Source organism: Athene cunicularia (assembly GCF_003259725.1).
Source record: "Athene cunicularia isolate RWA chromosome 21 unlocalized genomic scaffold, athCun1 chr21_part1, whole genome shotgun sequence".
NCBI lineage: Eukaryota > Metazoa > Chordata > Aves > Strigiformes > Strigidae > Athene > Athene cunicularia.
Genome location: NW_020799127.1, coordinates 6,958,678 through 6,980,648, shown reverse-complemented (window position 1 = coordinate 6,980,648; position 21,971 = coordinate 6,958,678). Strand labels below are relative to the sequence as shown.

General features: G+C 39.0%; 2 protein-coding genes across 4 annotated transcripts in view; one reads left to right on the top strand and one right to left on the bottom strand.

The window, feature by feature from the left end:
- The first annotated feature begins 422 nt into the window (after window positions 1–422).
- On the top strand, window positions 423–5,810 carry FAAP20 (FA core complex associated protein 20). Its single transcript, XM_026862536.1, has 4 exons — window positions 423–444; window positions 1,834–1,981; window positions 2,602–3,224; window positions 4,648–5,810. Exons 3-4 carry the CDS (start codon window positions 2,650–2,652, stop codon window positions 4,718–4,720), a joined length of 648 nt encoding a protein of 215 aa, XP_026718337.1. The 5' UTR covers window positions 423–444; window positions 1,834–1,981; window positions 2,602–2,649; the 3' UTR covers window positions 4,721–5,810.
- A 190-nt stretch (window positions 5,811–6,000) lies between these two features.
- The window catches only part of PRKCZ (protein kinase C zeta), a 67,772-nt gene continuing 51,801 nt past the window's right edge, over window positions 6,001–21,971 (bottom strand). For all 3 annotated transcript variants that reach the window (XM_026862532.1, XM_026862534.1, XM_026862533.1), the window contains 2 exons: window positions 11,490–11,605; window positions 6,001–8,782 (listed from right to left, as the gene is read on the bottom strand). In XM_026862532.1, coding sequence (XP_026718333.1) covers window positions 8,695–8,782; window positions 11,490–11,605 — 204 coding nt within the window. In that variant the 3' untranslated portion in view covers window positions 6,001–8,694. The remainder of the gene's footprint in view (window positions 8,783–11,489; window positions 11,606–21,971) is intronic.

Below are 21,971 nucleotides of genomic sequence, written 5' to 3'. Positions count from 1 at the left end.
CTGCACTTCTGATTGCTGTTTCAGAAGAAAACATCTCTAAGAAAATAAATTTGTTTGGTACAGTGCATGATTTCGGAGCAGAGGATTGTCAAATTAGTATCCAAGTCATAAGACACATAAAACACTAACCCAAACAGCACAGGAGTAGAAGAAGAAACCCTGTGGCATAAACAATCATAAACGTAGATACACTTAGCAATATGTAGAGGCCTGCAGACATTAGCTCAATCCGATTTCACTGCCCCTCAGATTTTTTTAAAGCAAGATTTTTAGGCTGCAGGCTGCCGGCGCCTTCCTGGGCTTGAGGCGCAGCCGGGCCCTCCCTCGCCCCCCGCGCCGTGAGGGTGCAGCGGGGGTTTCAGGCACACCTGCGGCCCGAAGCGTCTCGCAGCCGCGCCTGGAGCGAAGCGCCTTAGAAAATGGAGAAGGCAACTGTAAAATAAAGTGCACCGGGCCCTGCGCCTTCTGCGCGCGATCCTTGGCACCGAAGAGCACCGGCGGGGAGAGGGCCCATGGGAAATGTTAACGTGTGAAAACGAAGGGTTTTGTCTTTTTTCTTCAGAATAAGGCTCACAGTAGACCAGAAATAATTCCTGTTTTTTCCAGCCCTCGAGGAAGGGAGGATTGAAGAAAGGCGGGGTGAAGAGGCAGCGAGGGGTTGGGTTCGTGTGGGATGCCCAGGCGTGCGCTCAGCTCTGCTCCTTTCAAAAACAGGCTTCAGAGGGCTGATTGCTCCAGTTTCTGAGGGCTTGTAAGACTTGTCCCTTGTTTCTTCGCAGCACAGCATCATTCCTGGACAGTAATCCAAGAAAATGCACCAGTAAGAAGAGGGAATGCTGAAAACCATTTTCTGACCTTAACAATCCATCCTTCTCTCGAAATTGTCTTTGTAATTACTAGTATAGAAACCTACTGCTTACTTTATATAGTGAAACCTTCCACATGCCTTCCTAAGATAAGTTAGATCTACTCATTTGGAAAGTTAATCAGTAATTTCAAATGACAGTGTGGGAATGGCCAAACATACATGGAAACCAATGCAGTTGCCACTGTGCTCAGCAGGTGTCAAGTTTGGTATTGGAGAAGAAAAAACAGCGGCTACACTTGTCTTCACTTCCAAGTGAAACAGTTAATAATAAATACCTACATTTGTTACAAGTATAAAGCAAAGCTTTCAGACATTCTTTTTAAAAATTGGGTAATTTTCTTGATAGCTCTATGAGTTATGTAAGCCATGGTAAGCTGTAAAAATTACAGTCTAAATAATGTCTCAGTGTTCCAAAAACATTTTGCTGTAGGCTAGATGGAAGTTCCCTTAGTAAACAACTATAAACAGCTAAATCTTTATTCCTCCACAGGCCATCTTGCCTCTCAAACTCCAAAATCTATATTTGCATACTTGTGCCTACTGACAAATGCTTTTTATGTGCCTCTTTGTGGTCTGACAGGGCAAAGTTGTCAAATATTCTTGGTTTAATACATATAGTGCTACTCGATCAAAATAAAATAGGTGAGAAGGGAACTTTATGTTGCACAAATGCAGAAGTTACACGCATTTTCAATAATAAAATCCCTGCCTTGTGCTTAGCCATTAACAAAAGGAAAGGGGTGACCACACATAGCCACTGAATTGGGCTGAGAGAGGCTGATGCACTGTCAGCTGCCAGAAGTCAATTTTAAAACTTAGGCTTTGATAAATCCTAGTTAAGGATAGCTACATTTTTTTGAAACATCAGCACTACAGAAGGATAAAGAGGCAAACTAATAGCACTGCAGAGTATTTCCTTTCCTATCTCCCACTCTCAAAGTATTGGACCGTCTCTGTCTTTACAGGACATTAAGTGACAGATGTTCCTGGTTTGAAAAAGACGACTTAAAGGAGTGTGAAAAAACATGGATTCTGTTACTGAAAGGCATCAATGAAGACTTAGAATGCACAGACTGGCAATCCGTGCCCAGTTTTCCGGAGTTCTGTGGAAAGGTAGTGTGCTCTATTCTTGTTTGCATCTTGTGTCCTGCTAACAGTAGTGACAGCCTGAACAATGATGTTAACGGGGAAACAATCTGAAATAGCTTTGAAATAGATGGTTTTCAGCAAGGACAACTGAAAGGGCTTTTTTTTTTTTTTTTCAGTATGGCAAATTCTTAACAGCATTTTGCTGGGAAGAGGTAATTAGAATCTCCCTAACAGAATAAAACTGGAAAAGGCAAACTAACAGAGATGTTCGTCACACAGACACAGCCATTACAGCGCTCTGATAGCATTAAGCAGTTCTCAGAACACACAAGCCACAGTCCTTCTAAAGTTAATTTTTTCTTCCTGAACAGCAGCAGGTGGTTGTTTTCATCCTTAGTCTCTATGGAACATATTAAAAGAGTACCTTATTGTATCAATTTAGAAATGTTAAAGGAAGACACACATTGCATAAACTCCAGGAAGTCCTTGATTGCTTTACAAGTGCTGGAGACAGATGTAAAGAGAATGTTCTCTTTTTCAATGTAGTTTAGCCTTCTCCCTGTTTGTAATATGTTCAGCCTTGGTTTTATGTAGTGATTGAACTGCATTTGTTTGAAGACATTATGTGTGTGTGTGTGTTACAGAGTTCCAAGGAAGAGAGTCTACAGAAACAAGAAGTCTTTACAATTGGAATGAAAGACTTCCAGTGGGTATCGTTCCCATCTTTTTGCAAAGAACAATGTCTAAAATCAAAGAATCTTAGCGTGGACCAGCTAACAGAGAGCCCGACAGACCATTTACAGAAAGGACAGGACCAAGCAGATAAATTGAAAAGTTTACTTTCTACAGCTGAAAAAACATGCTGTGTAGCTATTACAGATCAAGCCAAAAATATGGTTGGGGAAGACACAGAAGTTCTCTCAAACCCAGAGGTAAGTCCCAAATCACATCAACTCATGCAACCCAGCTCTACGCATAACTCGGCATTGTTGCAAAGCTCTGCAGAAGCTTTTAGCTTTCAACAGCAGTGCAGAGGGACTGTACAGAGCAGCTGGGAAAACAGAAAAGAAAATGATAGGGAAGAGCTTCAAATACAAACACATGAAGGGATTATTTCATTTGGTGAGGCTGGATACGTGCCTGCAGAAGAGCAGCCGCCTCTTGCGAGCGTACCTGGAACTGAAAGCTGCAAGAAAATGGAAAATCCAAGTGAAGCATCTTCAACTCTTGAGAGCTGTCCAATGTGTCAGATGGATTTCAGCAGAACGTAAGTCTTTCCTTTAACAACTTCACAGTATACAAAACCTAAAATGGTTCTGGATGCATTCTCTATATACAAAATAATGAAAGTTTATACATATATATATATGTATATATACTATATACAAAATGATGAAAAGAAAACTTCTAGTGTAAGGTACTATGTTAACTATCAAAATTACCTACTTTTCAGTTTAGAGGTTTGTGATTACTAGATTACTAGTACTGCTTCAAGGGAAAGCAACATTTGAGCTCTTTGGTAAACATTGCTACTGTATGCAGAATTAGCATTTTTAAGTACTTGAATATGAAAAGACCTTTTTGTGAAATTTCTATCATCATCCAAACACCATTCCAGCGCAGCGTTCTTGATAGTTAAAAGCCAACTTTAGAACTAAAACAATTAATCTCATACCTGTCCCTTTCTCTTCAAGATCAAGACTGTTACAGTGACACTGCTACTTGTACAGCAAGTACCTGGGCAGCTTGAGCTGAGCAACTGTGCTCTTTGTTTTAGAGATCATTTTCAAGGTCTGGGCAAGATAGGAGGAAGCAGATTTTTTTTATGCAAGCTCTGATTATCACAGCTAAATGACACTTCAGTCCTCTGTTGCTGTTGGGCTACTTTTATGAAAGAAAAAAGTCCTCCCTCCCATCAACTGAGTATCTACTCTGCAGTAAGAGTTATGGTGTCTCTTGAAATTACACCATTTAATAGGATTTAGGCTGTCAGAGTTGCTGAAAATGTGCTTTTCAGCAGGTGCACCAACACTGCAAGGTGTACTGGCTGCAATTTTGTTTTCTTTCGGAGGCTAAACAAGGAGACAAAAGGATGGCTTCATTAATAAATGGTGGTCATTACAGCAAGAGATATAGACAAAGACTGAACATACTTCAGGTCTTTGTATTTGGTTCCATGCAAGTGGTAACTCTGTGCTGATCAGGATTAGTTTCAATGTTTACAGAAGCAGCTTCACAAAAAAAAAAAAAAAAAAAAATCATTGTAACATGGGCAGGGGGGAGGGTCCCATCACCACCACAGAAGTAGCTCTCTGAAAAAGGAAACTGAAGGCAGACATGAGACAGCATCCTTCCTCTACAGGAATCTCGTTTCCTGTATCCCCGAGCTGGAGGTGGATGTGGAATACAGTAAGGGTTTTTGAGGCTCATGTTTCTGAGGATGGCATTGCTGTCCTGAGCAGACGGGGTGGGAGTGCTCTCTGCTAGTAAATGCCCTTGTCTGGCTGCCGAGCAGCTGGAGGTCTGAGTCTGTTGCAGATCGCAGGGCTTCTGAGGAATTACTTACCCCTTAGGCTACGAGAACACTTCTGCGATTCTGCTTAGGAAATGAGAGAGCGAAAGGTGAAGAATGGCTTAAATCAAAGGGGTTGGCTTGTGTTTCTCACTGAACAAGTTCTCTGTATTTGCAGACTGTCACAGCTGGATATTGACGGGCACCTTGCGAGGTGCTTGTCTGAAAGCACAGATGATGTCGTGTGGTAAATCAGAAGAACGAAGAGCGAAGGAATGAGGCCAAGGATGAACCTTTCTCCAAGGAAAAGGAACAGCGTGTCAGGGAAGCACACCCTTGTCTCAAACTTGCTTAAGGATCACAAGCCAGTAACTCAACAGAAGGTCAAGTGCCACCTGCACGTTCAGGATCTTTTTGCTTTAAATCCTCTCCAGTGCCTGTGAAGGAGTTCTAGTTCTGAAAATGGTGCTACAGGACGTCCCAGAGACCCCCAGGGAAATCAGTCTTGGCCCTCCTGCAATCTGGGTATTTCTGAAAAGATGTCCTGCTGTAAATCCCCGATGTTCTGTCTGATGCACCACAGTTGTTCAAAATCTCTAAGCGTAGAAGAAAGCAGCTGAATAAAAGTTAACTATTATTTAAACTTATCCAAAGGTTTACTGACCTCTTCTTTTTTTTCCCCTCTCTAACCAGGTAATCTGTGAAAATAAGCTTGATTAAAAAGCCATTCAAACTTAGCATTTTTCATTATTTTAATATCTAAGTAAGGATTTATATGATTGAACAGTTAATTCTGTGAATATATGTTAAAAGAAAACACCATCCACACCAAATAAAGGGTGTGGGCTATTTTTTTTTTTTATCTTTCTGAAGGAACACAGCTAAATTCATCACCTCACTTTGTAGGTTTCTAAGTCAGTATCCACTTGATTAACATGACTAGTTTATACTAATTAGGCTCCAGAAAGAACACTTCTGCCAGTTTCACAAGACTGAAATGCAAAGCAAGATTTAATATAGGCACTCAGCCCAAACAGCTGCTGTTTCTATCAGTTTCCCCACTCCCCCCCTCGAAACCATTCCTGTTTGAGACTAAAGACACCTGAGCACTGGCTGTGGCTGGAAACTACACCCAAGACTCATCTATGTGGGTAACTTCAGAGTAGCCAGTAAACGTTTTGTAAGCTTGAGAAAAAGCAGCCTTTTGGGCAAATGACAATAAATGCCATTTAGTGACAGTTGAGCACCCAGGGGCAGGGCTGAGCCTGCTGGCCCGTTCCCCCAGGGGCCGGCCCGGGGCTTCCAGCACAGCCCCAGTGCTCAGGAGCTGAGCCCCAGCCCTGCCCACGGCCCAGAGCAGCACAGCCCCCGCAGCAAACCTCTGCCCTGGGCCTCGCCACCACACAGAGAATAAACACAGACTACGGTATCAAAATGCAGGAAGAATCCTATAGATTTAATTTACAGTGGGGTCTCTTTAAAAAGTGCAAGTTGGACATAGCTCAGTTTACTGATAAATAATAACAGTCTATTAACTTTTTCATTAAAGTCTTTAATAGATGTGCAAGAATATAAATGATCTTAGCTGTTATGGATTAGTATACCATCTTCTGCACAATTAAAACTGGTCAGCAAAGATCCCAACTAATTAATTATACAAAACTACAAGAACATATTTACTGTTTTACAATCATTAAATTAGCTAGAATTTTCATTTACTATTTCAAATAAGACAACTATATATCATTACCAGATCCATTTGTAATATATTAGGATTTTTTTTTCCAAACCACACATTTAATTACATCCTTCATTTTCTTTTATTTATAAAACAAGTACTTTATATAAAAAATTTCCCCCTTCATCATGAACAGAACATTATTCAAACACTTGCACATGAGCAACCAAACTTGTATCCAGCAAACTATTTGGCAACACAGCAACATTGTAAATGCCTGTAAATTTTTAAATAAAATCAAGTAGTCTTTACAATGTTTGTTTAGCAAATGTGTCTTTCTGTTCTTCCTTCCCTCCCTCCCAAAATGTTCTGAAACCTAGAAAAAAAGGTTAAAAAAAACCCCAACCCACATTTCTAATATTTCCATTTTTAAGTCCTATGCCCTGGCATGTCAAAGGACAGCTTAATCTGTCATACTTCCATTCATGAGCTGCCTGCAGTCACTCTGATAACTACTGATTACTTATTACCAGGGGAGTTGAAAACACTGAAAGAAAAATTATTCAGGGTAGATAAAGTAATTGCCAGGGAGAAGGGGGGGAAAAAAAAAAAAAGTAGTAATTAAAAAAAAAGTCAGATTATATTTAAAAGGTAAATGTTTCTTTAGTAGATAAAGTATCTAAAGTCCAGGCATTTGAGGCAAATACTTCTGACTGGTTAAATTAATTTAGTGCTGATTAAAACACATTTTGCTTAATATGAAAAGCTACAGTCCAACAGAGAGAAACCCGCAACTGAAACCTGAATGGGATTAATACAACTAAATAACCACAGGTCTGCATAATTGTGGCTAATGAGGGGATACAAAATGTAATTGTTAATCAACGATTAATTGAAAATTTTAAACAATGTTTTGGCAGTCTCGTCCTAGCACCTCATGACTTGGATGTGAATCCGAAAGATGTCATGTTCAGCACCTAATGCAATGCTGTACCCTGAGAAAACCGTATGTTCATGTAAAGACAGTGGAAGTGTTTGCAATTTATCCTGCATTTTACACCAGACTAGGTGAGATGTTTTTTTTTTTTTTTTTTGACTTCCCACATAATTTTTTTTTTTCCTTCCTATCTCTACAGCCCACAAAATAGAGTCAAACCAAGAAGAACCGCTGTCTCTGCTGTTGGTACTGACAGGGGCAGGTAGATCTCCACAGCACCTGAAGTTTCAGACAGCAACACACACCTCCTGACCTCCCATGCAGCGACAGGAGCTTTTCCAAGGATCACTAACCTTCTGGATGCAATATACACTCTCCCTGCCCCTAGTTCCCACGAGAAGGGGTTTGATCCTTATCTTTTACTTTATCCAGTTTCTTAGGTATTATTTTTTTCTTCCACTTAAAAAAAATTTCCTACTTTGATGCAAATCATTTTACCAAAACATCCCATTCTCTTATGTAGAATGATTAGTTATTAATATACACCGAGTAATCGTAAGCAGACAGTTTATCATAAGTAGGAGGTGTGCTTTATCAGGAAAGTGTAATTTATATTATGGTTATTCTAGATTTACTATTTAAACTTTAAGGCTATGCTTTATTATGCTTCTGCTCTATTTCTGAATATCTGTATTGTTGACAAAAATACTTTTCAAAAATCTAATATACAACACAACATCATTGTAGGTGTAGGCACTGCTTAAGTATTTTCAGAAATCTTTTGTGTGCAAATTTAGTTTTCTTCAATCTATACATTTGGTAAATTTGGGGTTTAAGACAACAGCTTTTGAAATTGATACTGTAAATTCTAATTTGGAATTAATATTGCTGAGTCACTCTGCATTTCAAATTCGATAAAGATGCAAATGAACATTAGGCTGCAGCTGTGAACAGTATGTTTCATACATAAATGGTTACTTAATATTAACAAGCAGAACTTACCAGCTTTAAGAATGTTCCAAATATGTAATAATTCTTCAAAGCAGTTTATCCATTTAGGCACTTAAATCTTGTACCCAAATTTATGTTTTGATTGCTAATAAAACACAACTCCTTTTAAATATATCTGAGACGTTTAGACAGGTACCACTTGTGAAAAAAGGCATCAAAAATAAGCTTCAACACCACCGTTAATATATTTTATTCTTCAGGATGTTACACTGTGATATTCTTCAATTGGTAGCTCATTGCATCAAATGTTTGTAGAAAGGGTGTGGATCTCAGTTTTTCAGAATGTCCTTTTCCAGGGATGCAATGAACTTTTCAATCCTTCATGAAACAGGCACAAAATGCAAATTCCTTCATTACTGAAGCCAGTTGTGTCAGTGCCCAGAATTTAAGAATCACTAAGTGGCAGAAGACACCCACCAAAATCGTTATTCTCTTCTTTGATTTTCAGCAGCAATTTTTTTTTTTATTATTTTTTTTTTTTTTAAAAATCATTGGTCTCCATCCAAAATCTTACAGTTCCCCAGCCTCGCATGCATATACTGTAGTTAAGGATAAATTTAAAGGTCATTCACACTGTCCACAACGAAGATGTCATTCCTTCATACTGTTTCTTCTGTTGACAGCAACAGTGGATTAATATATTCAAATCCTTCAAATTCTGACTGATCTATTCGCTTTATTATATCTCTGAAAAACAAAGAAAAGCATTCACTTAGTTTTAACAATAGTATTATCAAATAGTATTATTTATCAAAAGTATTTATGCAAATACTATTTTGTTGCTGTACTTTTTCTTCAAATAACAACAAAATACGTTACAGAAATGTATGTCTATGAAGTTGTACAGAAGCAACAATAAATGGGACAAAAATAATTCTCTGAACATAAAAATACTTCACACTGTGTCTTAGGCCAATACCTAAAGCAGCATGACTGGAAATTCTGAAATATCTGATAATGTTTCTTCGGCCCTTCCAGTTTGGCGACACGCATACTCACAGGGCCCCAGGAGCAGCAGAAGTGAGTGGTTTACAATACCAATTTATAAATAAGAAACAGCTATTTTGCTGCCAGCAAGGGCTGCTAATGTTATATGCAAGATAAATACTACGGAGGAGTTAAGCACAGAGCTAATACTTTTAAAAAAATACATATTGTATGCACAGGAAATGCAAGGGAAGGCTTATCAATTGATGTATGTAAGGGAGATATTTTAAGAGCTGATGTTTATAAAACTTCCCACTGTAGGTGCCCATGCACTTGGTATTTCTAATTTTGTTGTTTAGAACCTGTAAAGCAGGAACAGGCCTTGCCGTGCTTTGCTGGCACACAGACACTGAAGTGCTGCACACGTGGGTTTCCAGTCCACTATTTGCTTCAGCTATGCTGGACTCTCGAGAAAGAGGGAAAAGGTTGTGAACTGGAGATCTAAGACAGAGGTAATGCTTTTACAAAAATTCCAGCTTGAGCATGTAGGCACCCCAATACCCACCACAAAAGCTCCAAACACGTAATTACTGGAGGATAAACACTTGCCACCCAAGAATGCAGCAAGAGAAAGGCCCTGCAACAGTGAATTTATTGCCACTGGGGTAGACTCAATGGATTGCTAGTTACAGTGTTCAGTTTTATCATCACAAATTCAATCAATGTAACATTTACTTCTAAAAAAAAAAAAATTAAAAAATTTCCCTGACCAACTAGCTAATCCTGGGGGTTGACTGAGGATTAGCAGGCACTTTATGAAAGGCTTTGAAACAGTATTGTCTTTTCTTCAAAGTAGCTTATCTTTGCTGCGTAACAAAAAGGGGAAAACTAACAGAAGCACATAGGCTGGAATGTGACAATTTTGTGCCATTACTTAAAGCTTTTGCACAGCACACAACAGCCTCTGCTTGCCAACACGGGATCCCACTACATCCCGGGCTGCAGCCAGTATCTAAGAAACTAGAACTCAGGAATCCAGTATTAAAATCCCACTTCCAAAAGCAACGCTTTAGAATCAGCTTTATTAAACATCTGATTAGACCCAAACATTCACTCTAGAACAGCATCAGGAGGCTCTACAGGGGAGTTGGGAACTGTGAAGAATGCAAAGTGCTGGAAATGGAAGAAATCTGTTTTCTTCAGACATGAAACCAGTGGACAAGAGGCTGAAAAGAATCAGTCTTCAGCAAAGGGCATGTAGCTGGATAAGGAAAAATTAACACAAGTAAATTAAATACACTGGAAAGCTAGAAATGTATAATGAGCAAGCAAATCTTTGCTGCTCTCTCACCTAAAAATCCCAGCTGCACAAATATTCAGGATTCTGAGTTGAGATTTTTAATAAGCACCATATTTCCTTTGTTTCATTTTATTTCTGATCCAAATGCTAAACCAGCAGCAGAAAGTTGCGTTGAAATTGATAGAACAGCATAAAAATTTCAAAAGAGAACATGTACTACTATACTCTTTAATGAGAAACAGTATTTTAAAGTTCATTAAAAGGTGCAGTGTAAGCGCCATCTGGCAACAGCATCGCACACTCAAGACTTGAAAGTCACACACCCTGAGAAAAAAAATGAGAACGGACACTCCCTCAGAGCGTGGCATTCCTCAGCACTGAAATACCAGGGTTCTCAGGGATGGCATCCGGCCCATCCTCTGCCCTTAGCTCCGACAATACATTTATCATCAGACACATGCTAAGTGCTGCGTAACTAAATGAAGTCACTAAGACTGTTTTTTTCTCTCTGATATTCTCCCGCATCATATAGAGCTTCCTCTTGTTTATCCAAAGGAAGTTCAAGTTCCAGTTTTACATTTTTACACTTCAGTGAACCGTCAAAGCTGTGTAAAATTGCTCTCAAAGAGTTTGGGCAAGCCAAGTCTCCCATCTAACCACCAAAACTATAGCCTGTTGTCTTCTATGTCACCTTGGATCTGAGGAACTTCTGTCTTCGTCTACAGCAATCACTCCTCAGCCTTCCAATTCCTTCAGTAATACATATTTTTTCCTTCTGCATTTTTTTCCCATAGGACGTTTCAATAATAGCTTTTAGACAGATTTTTCCTGCTATCTCAAGCTTATTCTGAGGCCCAAGGAGCTGTGCTTGAACTGTTTCTCCTGAGTAGGGAAACACAAGCTGCCTGGGTCAGGAATCAGATTTCCATCTCCTTTCAGAGCCAAGCACACACTCCACAGCAGATCAATACTTCATTCTGACCTTTTGAGAACACCAGGAACTCTTCTAATATGTAAGTTACACAGGATATGTAGGAAACAAAGAACTTCAAATTTACTTTACCTTGACTATGAACTAATGCCAAATACATAGTCTCAGTAATTTTCAAATAGTTTATTAATTAATTTCTTAATATGCAACTGTATTTGGGGAAAAAGAAAACATACTCATCATCTGGGGTTAGCTGCACAGGTTCGCTGGTGAACTGCGTATCAAAGTTATCCAAACCATAATCGTCTGTGATCTGAGGCTGAAATGGAGGGGTTGCTTGCTTCTTTTCCAGCTAAGAAAAAAATATAATGGGAGAGGGGAAAAATTAGAATATTGAATATTTACAAAGAATATGTAAGAACAGCAATATACATTGGCTCTGGAGTACAGGCACAGAAAAGTCACTATAGTGGATTTTAATATTGGTGGAAGATATAAATGCCATCTGACCAACTCTTAGACCAGTAGATTTTGACACTAAACGGTACACGCTCATCCTATGTACCATACTACTATGTTTTAAATACAAAAATCTTCAAAAATTATCAGGAATTAATAAAATTTTAAGACTATAGAAAAAAAGTGGTTTGCCAAGTCTCTTACCCCATGTGTTAAGAAGCAGCCCTGTTGCTATATACATCTGGCTCAACAGTTTTTAAACCATGAACATGCTCCAGAAGCTTCCCATTCAGGCCCAGATGCTTTCAGAGACTAGAACTCATTTTTCCCTTCTATACACTCTTCCAAAGTTGTCTCTTGTAGTCTAAGAGGCTGCCTTTACATCAAATCAACACAACCAGCCTTATTTCTTAATGTTAATTCCAGCACAGCAATCAGTATTTACATCCCAATCAATTGCTGGCCACATGGGCAAGCAATCATTCAGCCCAAGTAGGGGCTAATCTCCAAAACAGCTGAAAGAGCCCAGAATTTTATTCTGCAATCCAATTTAACCATGACTACATTTACACACAATGCTTTCTGCCACAGGAACTGGAAACCTGTATTTATCTTCCTCAGCCGGGACAGTCAGAAAATGGGAAAATGTTTGGACTCAAATAATGCTGTTGTAGTCCTGAAGAACCTTTTCTCATTTGCCATACCAGTAGCATGTTCAACAGTATCCAGAGGTTTCTGATTAAGGTAAATCCCTGCCACCCTCCAAAGTTATCAGAGTTATTTGAGTGATACAGGAACTGATGACAGATTTAATGTTGTTATTTGTTTAAATCTCTACCCACAGCAGTTCAAAAAAAAAAAAAACCAAGGTGCAAGAAAAATCCCACCTTTTTAAGCTTGTTTTCAAACAGTCATAGGTCCAGGGTCAGCAGAAAAATCCCCAATACAACTTTTAATTTGTGGAAGCCTGAGCAACCAATCCAGCTGATATACTGGTTTCCAGTCTATCAAAACCAGTCCATAATCCCATTTTGCAGTTTCACATGGCCAGGTATATTCTTACCAGCTAATCCCTTTTTTACCACAGGTGACAAGTCATACTACTGTTTTCCACATGTTACATCCATCATATTGCTGAGTCTCCCAGATGAAATATCACAGAATACGAAGTAACAATAAACCAATGGAGACCTTGCAGATTTGACTATTATTCAAATGCATTTATACTCATTTTCCCTGAAGTTACTAATTGTACAAGACTCACTTTTGTGAACAGAATCCTCGTCATCATGTCTTTGAATTTCACGCTGCACCCTAATATAAATACTGCCTAACAAACCACAGAAAACTTCTGCTTCAGAAAGAGTGAAGGGGAAAAAAAAATAAATTCTCAAGTGCAACATATTACCTCGATTAACGCTTAAACTCATTGGTGCAAATCAGCATTAGCTGCCTCTCTCCTACCCATACAGTCTGGGGAACGTTCAAACTATTCTGTTCAACACTACACAGCCCATACAGCAGCCAAGTGACAGCTACTGCTCAGCTCTTTCATACAGGCAATCGAGCAAGTTCAAAGCATTATATTCTGGAAAATCAGTAACAGGTAAACAATACCGCTTAGCATCAAAGACAGAAACTTAAATAATAAAACCAGCGTGAACTGAAGCACATAGATGACATGCAAGGAGAACAGCTAATTATTCAAACACTTCTCTGTCTAACTAGAAACTCAGAGCATTTCCAAGAGGTGGTGCTGCTTAACATCATGTGGGTTTAGTTGTTTGTTCTACAAACATCTTTTATGCAAAGATGTCTGACCAAATACTAACATCCACAGTTGTCAGTATGCCTTTTACTAAAAGTATGTAATTCAGACATGGAATATCAGAAAGATAACAAGGAATGCATTAATGCCGGAGAAGAATTATGCAGGAAAAATCGTAATATTTTTGAAAGTGTAAGCTGTACCTCTGCATTTCTAATGCCTCACTAATTAGAAATAGTAAGAAACCCACAACTGTCTGTGTGCTGCAGTAAGCAATGACAGAAAACCAGCAGAACTAAACCCAATTAATAGTATCTTTCATTCCAAACACAACACCCTCACAGCTACACATTAATGAGAAGTGTGGCAAGTTTTTATAGGCAAACTGGCCACAAAGAAATCTTATTAGCTCAACAAGTAAAGAACCCTTGTATTCACTAAGCATTAAAGAAGAAAATGGCATACACTTAAGTCTAAAATCAGCTCACAAATCGATATTAAAAATTCACATAACCATAGAATATCTCAAGTCAGAAGGGACCCATAAGGGTCAAGTCCAAATTTCACAGAATCACAGACTGGTTTGGGCTGGAAGGGACCTTAAAGCTCACACAGTCCCATCCCCCTGCCATGGGCAGGGACACCTTCCACTAGCCCAGGTTGCCCAAAGCCCCCCAGGTTGCCCAAAGCCCCGTCCTCAGGGGCTCAGTGTGGGCACCCCGGGCTCAGGAGGCCGCAGGGATGAACAAGCTGCTCCTGGACAAGCTCAAACACAAACAGGAAGCCTGCTATTTTCAGAGCGGAGCTTTCAATCTACATTCTTTGCTTCATTAGTTCTTTGAATTACAAAACACCAGGGATTTCTTATGTACAGTACAGTCAGGAATCTGTTTCCCTCATTTAGCATTAGTGAATTAAACATTAATTAGAAGAACAAAGGAAAACAAAGTAAATAAAACCCAGGATTCTAACACTGAAAGTGTGCCTGTTACAATCACACATCTTTTTTTGTTCAGTGGGTCACTTAAGCAGAAATTACAGGACCTTAAACAGCATCAGCATCTCACAGTTACAGGCTCTGGAAAGAATCTCCAAGAGCAGTAGCAGAACAGAGGCACAAAACTTCTCACGTGGATCCCCTTGCCACAGAGCAGGTATGCCAGGGCAGAATTGAAGGTGACAGAGCAAAGAGAAGGAGGGATAGCTGTAAATCCTGGGTAACAGAATCACTTGGAGGCATCTGGGAATGCACAGCATTGCCTCTGACAGGCCACGTTCCTGTCCCTGCTGGAGGGAACCCTTTGGTCAGATCATTAAGAGACAAAGATCAGTTTTCTCCCCACACTCCCACAACAAAAAAAAAAAAAGTCATCAGCACAGTGGCTTAAAGATATGAACACGGAATCTTACACAGAATACTCATGTAACGGAGTTTACACTGTACTATTAACAACACTCAAAACTTCCAGATAGGCCATAGACTCTTTTACAAATATATTACCTCTACAAAAGCTTAATCTTCACTGGTAACACCGCAACAGACTACATAATTACTAAGCTTAGTATCTTCCACTTGAAGATCCTTAATTCAACTCCTTGAAAATTCTGTATAAAAATCCAACCTAGTGCAAAATTGTGTTTTACGTACAGCCAGAGCAGAAGTTTTCAGGAGAGGGAGGCTAAGTTTCCAAATTATGTTGTGTAACTCATTCACCACTAATAATTTTCCTTTTGGTAATGATGCCAATAGGCATCAATCGATTAAAGAATAAATTGCTAATTATTTCAGAACAAAGCTTTGCTTCAGTGAATTCTTCCTGCCTTCTCTGAATCGTGGAGATATTTTAATTTTTTGATCATAGGAAGTATAATCCACTGAATTCCCCTTGTTAAGGAATTTATCACCACAGAGGTTTGCGCTTGAAAACTGTAGTTAAAAATCACATTATAGATTTTTCTGACTTATTTTTGAGCTGTATGTCTATACGATCTATATCAACACTCATCCTACAGGGCACAGAATTGAGCACTGTATGAATCAGAAGGAAGTTAGTTATCTGTGTGAGAAGCATTGCAGGCTAGGAGCATTTGGAACCATTTTTACCTTCCTCTGAAGCTCCTGGTATTGGCTTTGGTAGAGACAGGCTACCAGACCTGGTCATGACACCACTGATCTGCTATGGCCTACGAGGTATATACACTTTGGGTTGGCCTGGCTGGCCACTGGAGGTCACCGCTCCTCTAGAGAAACAGCAGATAGAAAATCAACATTCAACACTCCCTTTGGAAGAGACCTAATGACACTAAGGGAAAAATCGAAAATCACAATTTGTTTTCGTGCAACACAACCTCAGTGAGAACAGTATTAAACGGCAAAGCAACACGCCTGTTTTAATACACGGGTTAGTACTAAGATTTCAGTTTTCATTTAAAACATTCATCAGACTAGCCAACCACTACCTGCCTTTTGCCAGAATAGCAGCAGATAATCCTCTTTGTGTTTCACCATCTTTTGAAATGCTAGATAACATTCAGTACCAGTTGTAACTCTTAATTGTTTTGAAGCATCGCTTGGTATCTGCTCATGCAAAAGCAAAGCCCAACTTGCTGTTAATGTTCATGACGCTGAAGTTGCCAGTAAGGCAAGATCCATGGGAAAGAAACAGTAGCACTGCAGCTCGCGCCGTGTCTGCATTATCTTCCACTGATTGAAGCCAAACGATCTCATCAGCCATGCTGTACCTAAGGTTGTCTTCTGAGATTCAAGTGATTCGCACTGTTTAGGTTTCCAATCACTTTCTACACTATTTCCAGCAGTCTACCAGCAATTTCCAGACTTTTCTACTTTTGATGTCAACCTAAAACACCCTAACACCACAAAAAAACCACAACCTTCTATAGATACATACACATCCTTACCCTCCCTCTGGTTTGTTTTTTTTTAAATACATTACTGAATTTCCAACACAGACTGAGGTTACAACTTCCCATTAGGACATCTGTCTCACCAACATACAGTATCTACTTTGGCTTATGGAAAGTACTAACTTTTGTGCAACGAGAAATGTAATATTCTCATGTTGACATATTCAGCCTTCTTTGCTCCCAGTAAGGCAGGAACAGAACTCCACAAACGACACAGAACAGTCTGTTCAGAGTGCAAGAAATTCAGTAACAAATTCAGAGATCGTGAGGGTCTTCTAGTACCACTGAGAATGAACAATTTACACAGCTCGATCTTTTGACAATCTCTCTCCTGAGATGAGAAAGGAAATGTATGTACAATTTACAATTCAGACCTCCACACTGTTCCAATGAAGCTTCCATTATGCTTTCTCCTTTTAAAGTATAGATCTATGTTGCTAAAAAACACGGGTGACTAATCTGTCCCAGCATGCTTTTGCGTAGGATATATACTTTATTATTCAGGGTGCCTAGGGAGAAAGAAAACTCTTTAAAGAAGCAAGCCCTTTCATCTGTAGGGAGGTATCGGAGCTTTTCCTGGATAAATTTCAGAAAAGGTTCAGCTTGTGTACTCCTTTATTTAGCCTGTTTTTCCCTACAGATCCAAATCGTAGTCCTGTTTTCTTTCAAGAAACGGTGTCTGCTTCAGTGTGGCCAAACAAATTTGGAACTTGTGTGAAGGCATTTCCAGAACAGCGTGAGGCAGCAAAGCAGTGGCTCTTCACTGCAGATACAGGAGAGTTGGTGACAAGAAGATGGAGCAATTTCATACTTTCTGCAGAGAATAGAAAACTAGCTTATTTTCCAATCATTACTTAAAGGAGTGCTATCACAGGTAAAAATCACCCCATCTGTACGCTTTTACAGTTGTGAAAAGACGTTCCGTAAAATGTACAGAAGATACACAGCTTGCAGAGATTTTAACCGTAATTAAAAATTCCTCCAAAACCTTTTGACAAGCCACCACAATTAAGGATCTTTTTTAGTTCTGTCGTGCTTCATTCCTGGTTAAATTCCATCCTCAGGGTATTCACATGTGGATCACATTCATCATATCCTAATTCATAATTACAACCAATTCAGTAAAATGCATTTTCACAGTGATTGATGGTACTTAAACTACCTGCTTAACTGCAGTTCAGCGTTTTATTGTCCATTAAACCAAGAAATAGGAGACTAAAACCTCAGTAAAGTTTAACTGTTTAACTGCTGTAAAAAGACAAAGTTAGTATGACTAACTTTCCAATGATATAGGGCAATATTAATTACAGTTCAAAAGCCCTCAAAGCTATATGAAAATGGTATGTTTATGATGAGTAAATTTTAACAATTTTGTTGTCATATAAAAGAAGTCATGTATGTTTTGTCAGAATTCCTGAAGAAATGAAGGACCATTTTTCTTCCTGATCCCTTACCACGAGTCCATCACTGATCACTGCCCAAGATAAAAAAAATCAACTCTGACTTCTCTGGTTCCCTAATTAATGTGGTGGTATGTTTTTGAGGGCTTATACTATTAAGGGTAAAAATGGCTGAAACGAACCAGAAAATAGGAAAATGCATTTTGATCATAACTGAAATTGCATTTTTAAGATTTGTCTGGAAAGTTCTCAATCTTTGAATTAGAGAAACTCATCAAAAACCTCCCCCCCCCATTTCCCTGCCCTAGAAGTGCAAGGGCAGATTTTTTTGGTCCAGCCTTCTGAGCGCAGGGGCAGCACTCTAAGGCAACGGGTGATGGTCAACTGTCATCCGAGAGCAGCTCTGATGCCAAAAGCCTTGCTCCCTTTTCCAGCTTTACTCTTGACCAGAGACTGTTCCTCCTGTGAACCCTCCTGGTGTACCTGGTCAGCTGACTCCTTGGTTCCAGCCTCTCTGCAGGTCTGGATGGAACACACCGAAAAGAGTTCATCTTCTACACGAAGATCTGCAAATTCTCTCACAGATCTTGCAGATCCTTCACACTCCTTAGCTGTATCTGGCTACACACTGAATACTTTTCCATTTCATTAAGGTTCTTTTGAAGGCCTTTTCTGAAGAAGGTTCTCCAGCTACCCCGAGGAACACGACACCTATCACACCACTGCATATTAATCAGGTTCAACTGCATTTTGCAGAGGCCTCTGCCCTGCTGCACAGCAGTCACAGTAACCTGCTTCAGCTATCAAGTCTGTGTGTCATCCACGTGTTCTCCCCAGAACACGCCAAATAAAACGAGCAAGTTGTACATTTCCCAGAACAACCCTTTTGCTGCCATTTGGTGTAAGAATCTTCTTAATCCTCCTGGTCATTCCTATGGACTATATATAAACTACTGTCACTTTCAAAATAAATTATTCAGTGTCACCAGTAGATTTCTCCCATTTAAAAGAAAAAAGTTTACACAAACTGTACTTGTTCCCCAATTCTTAATCTGGTGTATTATTGGTCCGTTTCGTAGGAAAAAAAGGGAAGGCATCTCTGTGTTTCAAGACAACACGAACAACAAAAGCCAAATTTACACAAATAACAAAACTGCATACTCCAAACAGAAATAAGTTACTATAGCAACATTTTCTGTAATAATTAACAAAAAGCACTCTACAAATTAATCTACATTATATGCTGTTGGAGACAAATGTCAAAATACCTGAGTAACATACATTACAAGCCAGGCACAGACACCAATACAATTAGTGCTCTGCTTTTAGAAATAGAAGTCCCTAAATAATTCAGTTATTTAAGTTCTCTCTAACTTGGTAGATTCCACTCAGAAGTGAAAATTTCCCACACAGACGCTTACCGCTGCAACACAAGAGTTAACGCGGTATATTTACTTTTCTTCCTGAGGAACTGCATTTGTGCACAATTAGGAGACTTATTTCTGAATAAGGCATAAATAAAAATCACAATTGTAATTTAGATCTTAATACTTAGATTTCTAGTTTAATGTTCTACAGAGTTGCAGAGCATGTAAGAGTATAACAAGTAAAACTCGCCGTTTAGGAATATAAACGTACAGGTATGGGAAAGGTACTGATCATATTTAACAGGAAGAGAAACTCATGCCAGATTAACTCAACACATTTATACAGAGCGAGTAGCCAACTTGAATTAGCCTTTAACCCAAAAGTCTTACTACCACAGCAGTGGAGACAAAAATCTGTCACGTAGTCTAATTTGTAGCAGCAGATACCAACATTTGAATTCTAAAATTTATGGTCAGTTAAAAACCAGCCACAGCTACAATGTCCATAACCTAACTCAAAAAAAAACCACAACCAACCCAGATAGGCATAATGTAAGTGAACAGTAGTTACCAAAATGATTACAGTACCAACGTGGGTAGGAAACCTGGTTTCAGGGCCAGGACATCTCATTATGTTTGGCATAGCACAAACAACCAGAAGATGATCTATCACAGAAGAATCCTGCATTCCAGGTTTGAGACAAGAGCATGCTGAGTACAGATGGACACATGAGGAAATCATGAAACTAACTGGGTAGTGAATCAATACATCAACATCCCATCAGCTACCAGGTCTTCGAAAGCATCATGAAAGGAAAGTTGTAAGGAAGACAAAAATTAGCTCCTCCCAAGCAAGAATGGCAGCGTGAAAGAAACAACAAAATGAATATTTAAAAATTGAAGGAGGGCGGTAAGATTGTCATTATGAGTCAGTCCTAGCCATGCATTAACATTTCAACAGCAAGGCATTCAGCATGATGCTAACATCAGACTGCCTCTTTTATGTTGTACTCAGTAAAGCATAAAAGCACTCTTAAATAAACCATATCGTGAACCTGCAGCCTTTAATTTGAGGAAAGAAGTGAAAAAAACATGTTGGTACAGCTCTACAAAAAAACCTTAGTGCTTCTATACACAGCTAACAGTAGCCATGGCTTTGTAGTTCTTTTTTCAGCATATAATGGATAAACTCCATGAAAAAAGGCACTACGGTAAGAATAGACTTCATGTTCTGGAAAAAAAAAAAAAAAGATAAAAAAAAGGTTGTCTTGCTACTTCCCTGGATGCTGTTAAGCCATCCTACATGCCAAGCAAGTAATCTAAAATGTTCTTAGCTGTGCCACACACAGCTCGAATGACTAACACTAGGAAAAAAAACGTTTATGGTATATGTGTTCGCTTTACCATTATTTATTTTTCCACTTAACTCAAGCTTCAAAAAATTTTTAGTCAACATTAGCCTCTTGCTTCCTTGTGTTTCAACTTGAAAAGTTTTGGAAAAGCTTTTAAGTCAAAATCTTTGCTACTCATGATCTGCATTTCAAACAAAAGTCTAATAACTCAAAAAAATTTCCATATATTTTTTCATTTTCTCCTGAATATATTTCCCAACACTCTTATTAGAAAGTTAGCTTAAAATTTATCTGACATTTTAGATCCTCCTAAGCAGCATCATCCTAATCACATCATCACAACCACCTAACTCTATTAGTTTTTTTAAATAGTAATATCAAAGCTTTCAGCCAAAAAAAATAGGTAAAAAAAAAACAAAATATAAACCAGCATAAATGTTGATCAAGTAGTACCAATTACAAGTTCCTTATACAAATACACAAAATACAAATCCCACAGTCTTCTCTTTCCCTCTCTCAAAAACCTCTGCAAAACAGAACAGAAACCCTGCACTACGTCACGTTTATACTCTCCACAAACTCACACAAGTTGCACTGTAGCACCACGAGGCAGCTAACATCAAAAATGCACTTGGGCTTAAGGGAGAGACCAAAACAACGGACGTCCGACAAAACCAAAGACAGCCTTCATAGTATGAATAATGCTGTAAACACCAGGTATTTTAAACCACTGGCTCATCGTGTAGCGAATGTCTTCCCTGAAGAGTGCTACCAGTGAAGGTCTGAGCAGCGGGCTTCAGAGGGAAAATGTGATCACGCAGTTCTCTCTCCTCCTCCAAAGCCCTTTCATGTCATGACAGGCACTGCACCTGCTTGTTTCTACACTTCCTATAGACTTCCTAGTCCTAGGAAAATATTATGTGCATATTTTTTCACCATTCAATGAGGTATTAAAAAAAAAAAAAAGTAATGCTGATAAAGCAACATTCCTGACTTGTTTTATGGCTCAAGTGTCAATAAAAACAACAATGTCATTTCTGGGGTAGTTTTCTACCATGAAGACAGAAGGAGGCACAATTACATGTAGCAGAAGCTTTTGATAGACTACAGTTTCAATAAAATTTTACACTTGCAAAACCACTGAAACGCAAATCATCCCCTCTACCATGAACTGAAAGCTTTCCTCACACCAGCAGTAAGAAAACCTGAAAGTAATCCTCGGAGAATCATTTTAAATAACCACGCTGCTTTCAAGCCACATCCTTAAGAAAAAAGCACCCGATTCTACTAACACCTACTCATGTCACTAAACCCCATTACCTACCTGAATAATCCTACTTATTATCAAAATTATGGAATTTGTTGATACAGTCTGGTTTGGTTTTTTTTAAATCTACTCAAGTTGATTACAAATGCTTCATGTATCTGAAGCACCTCATCCTCCATG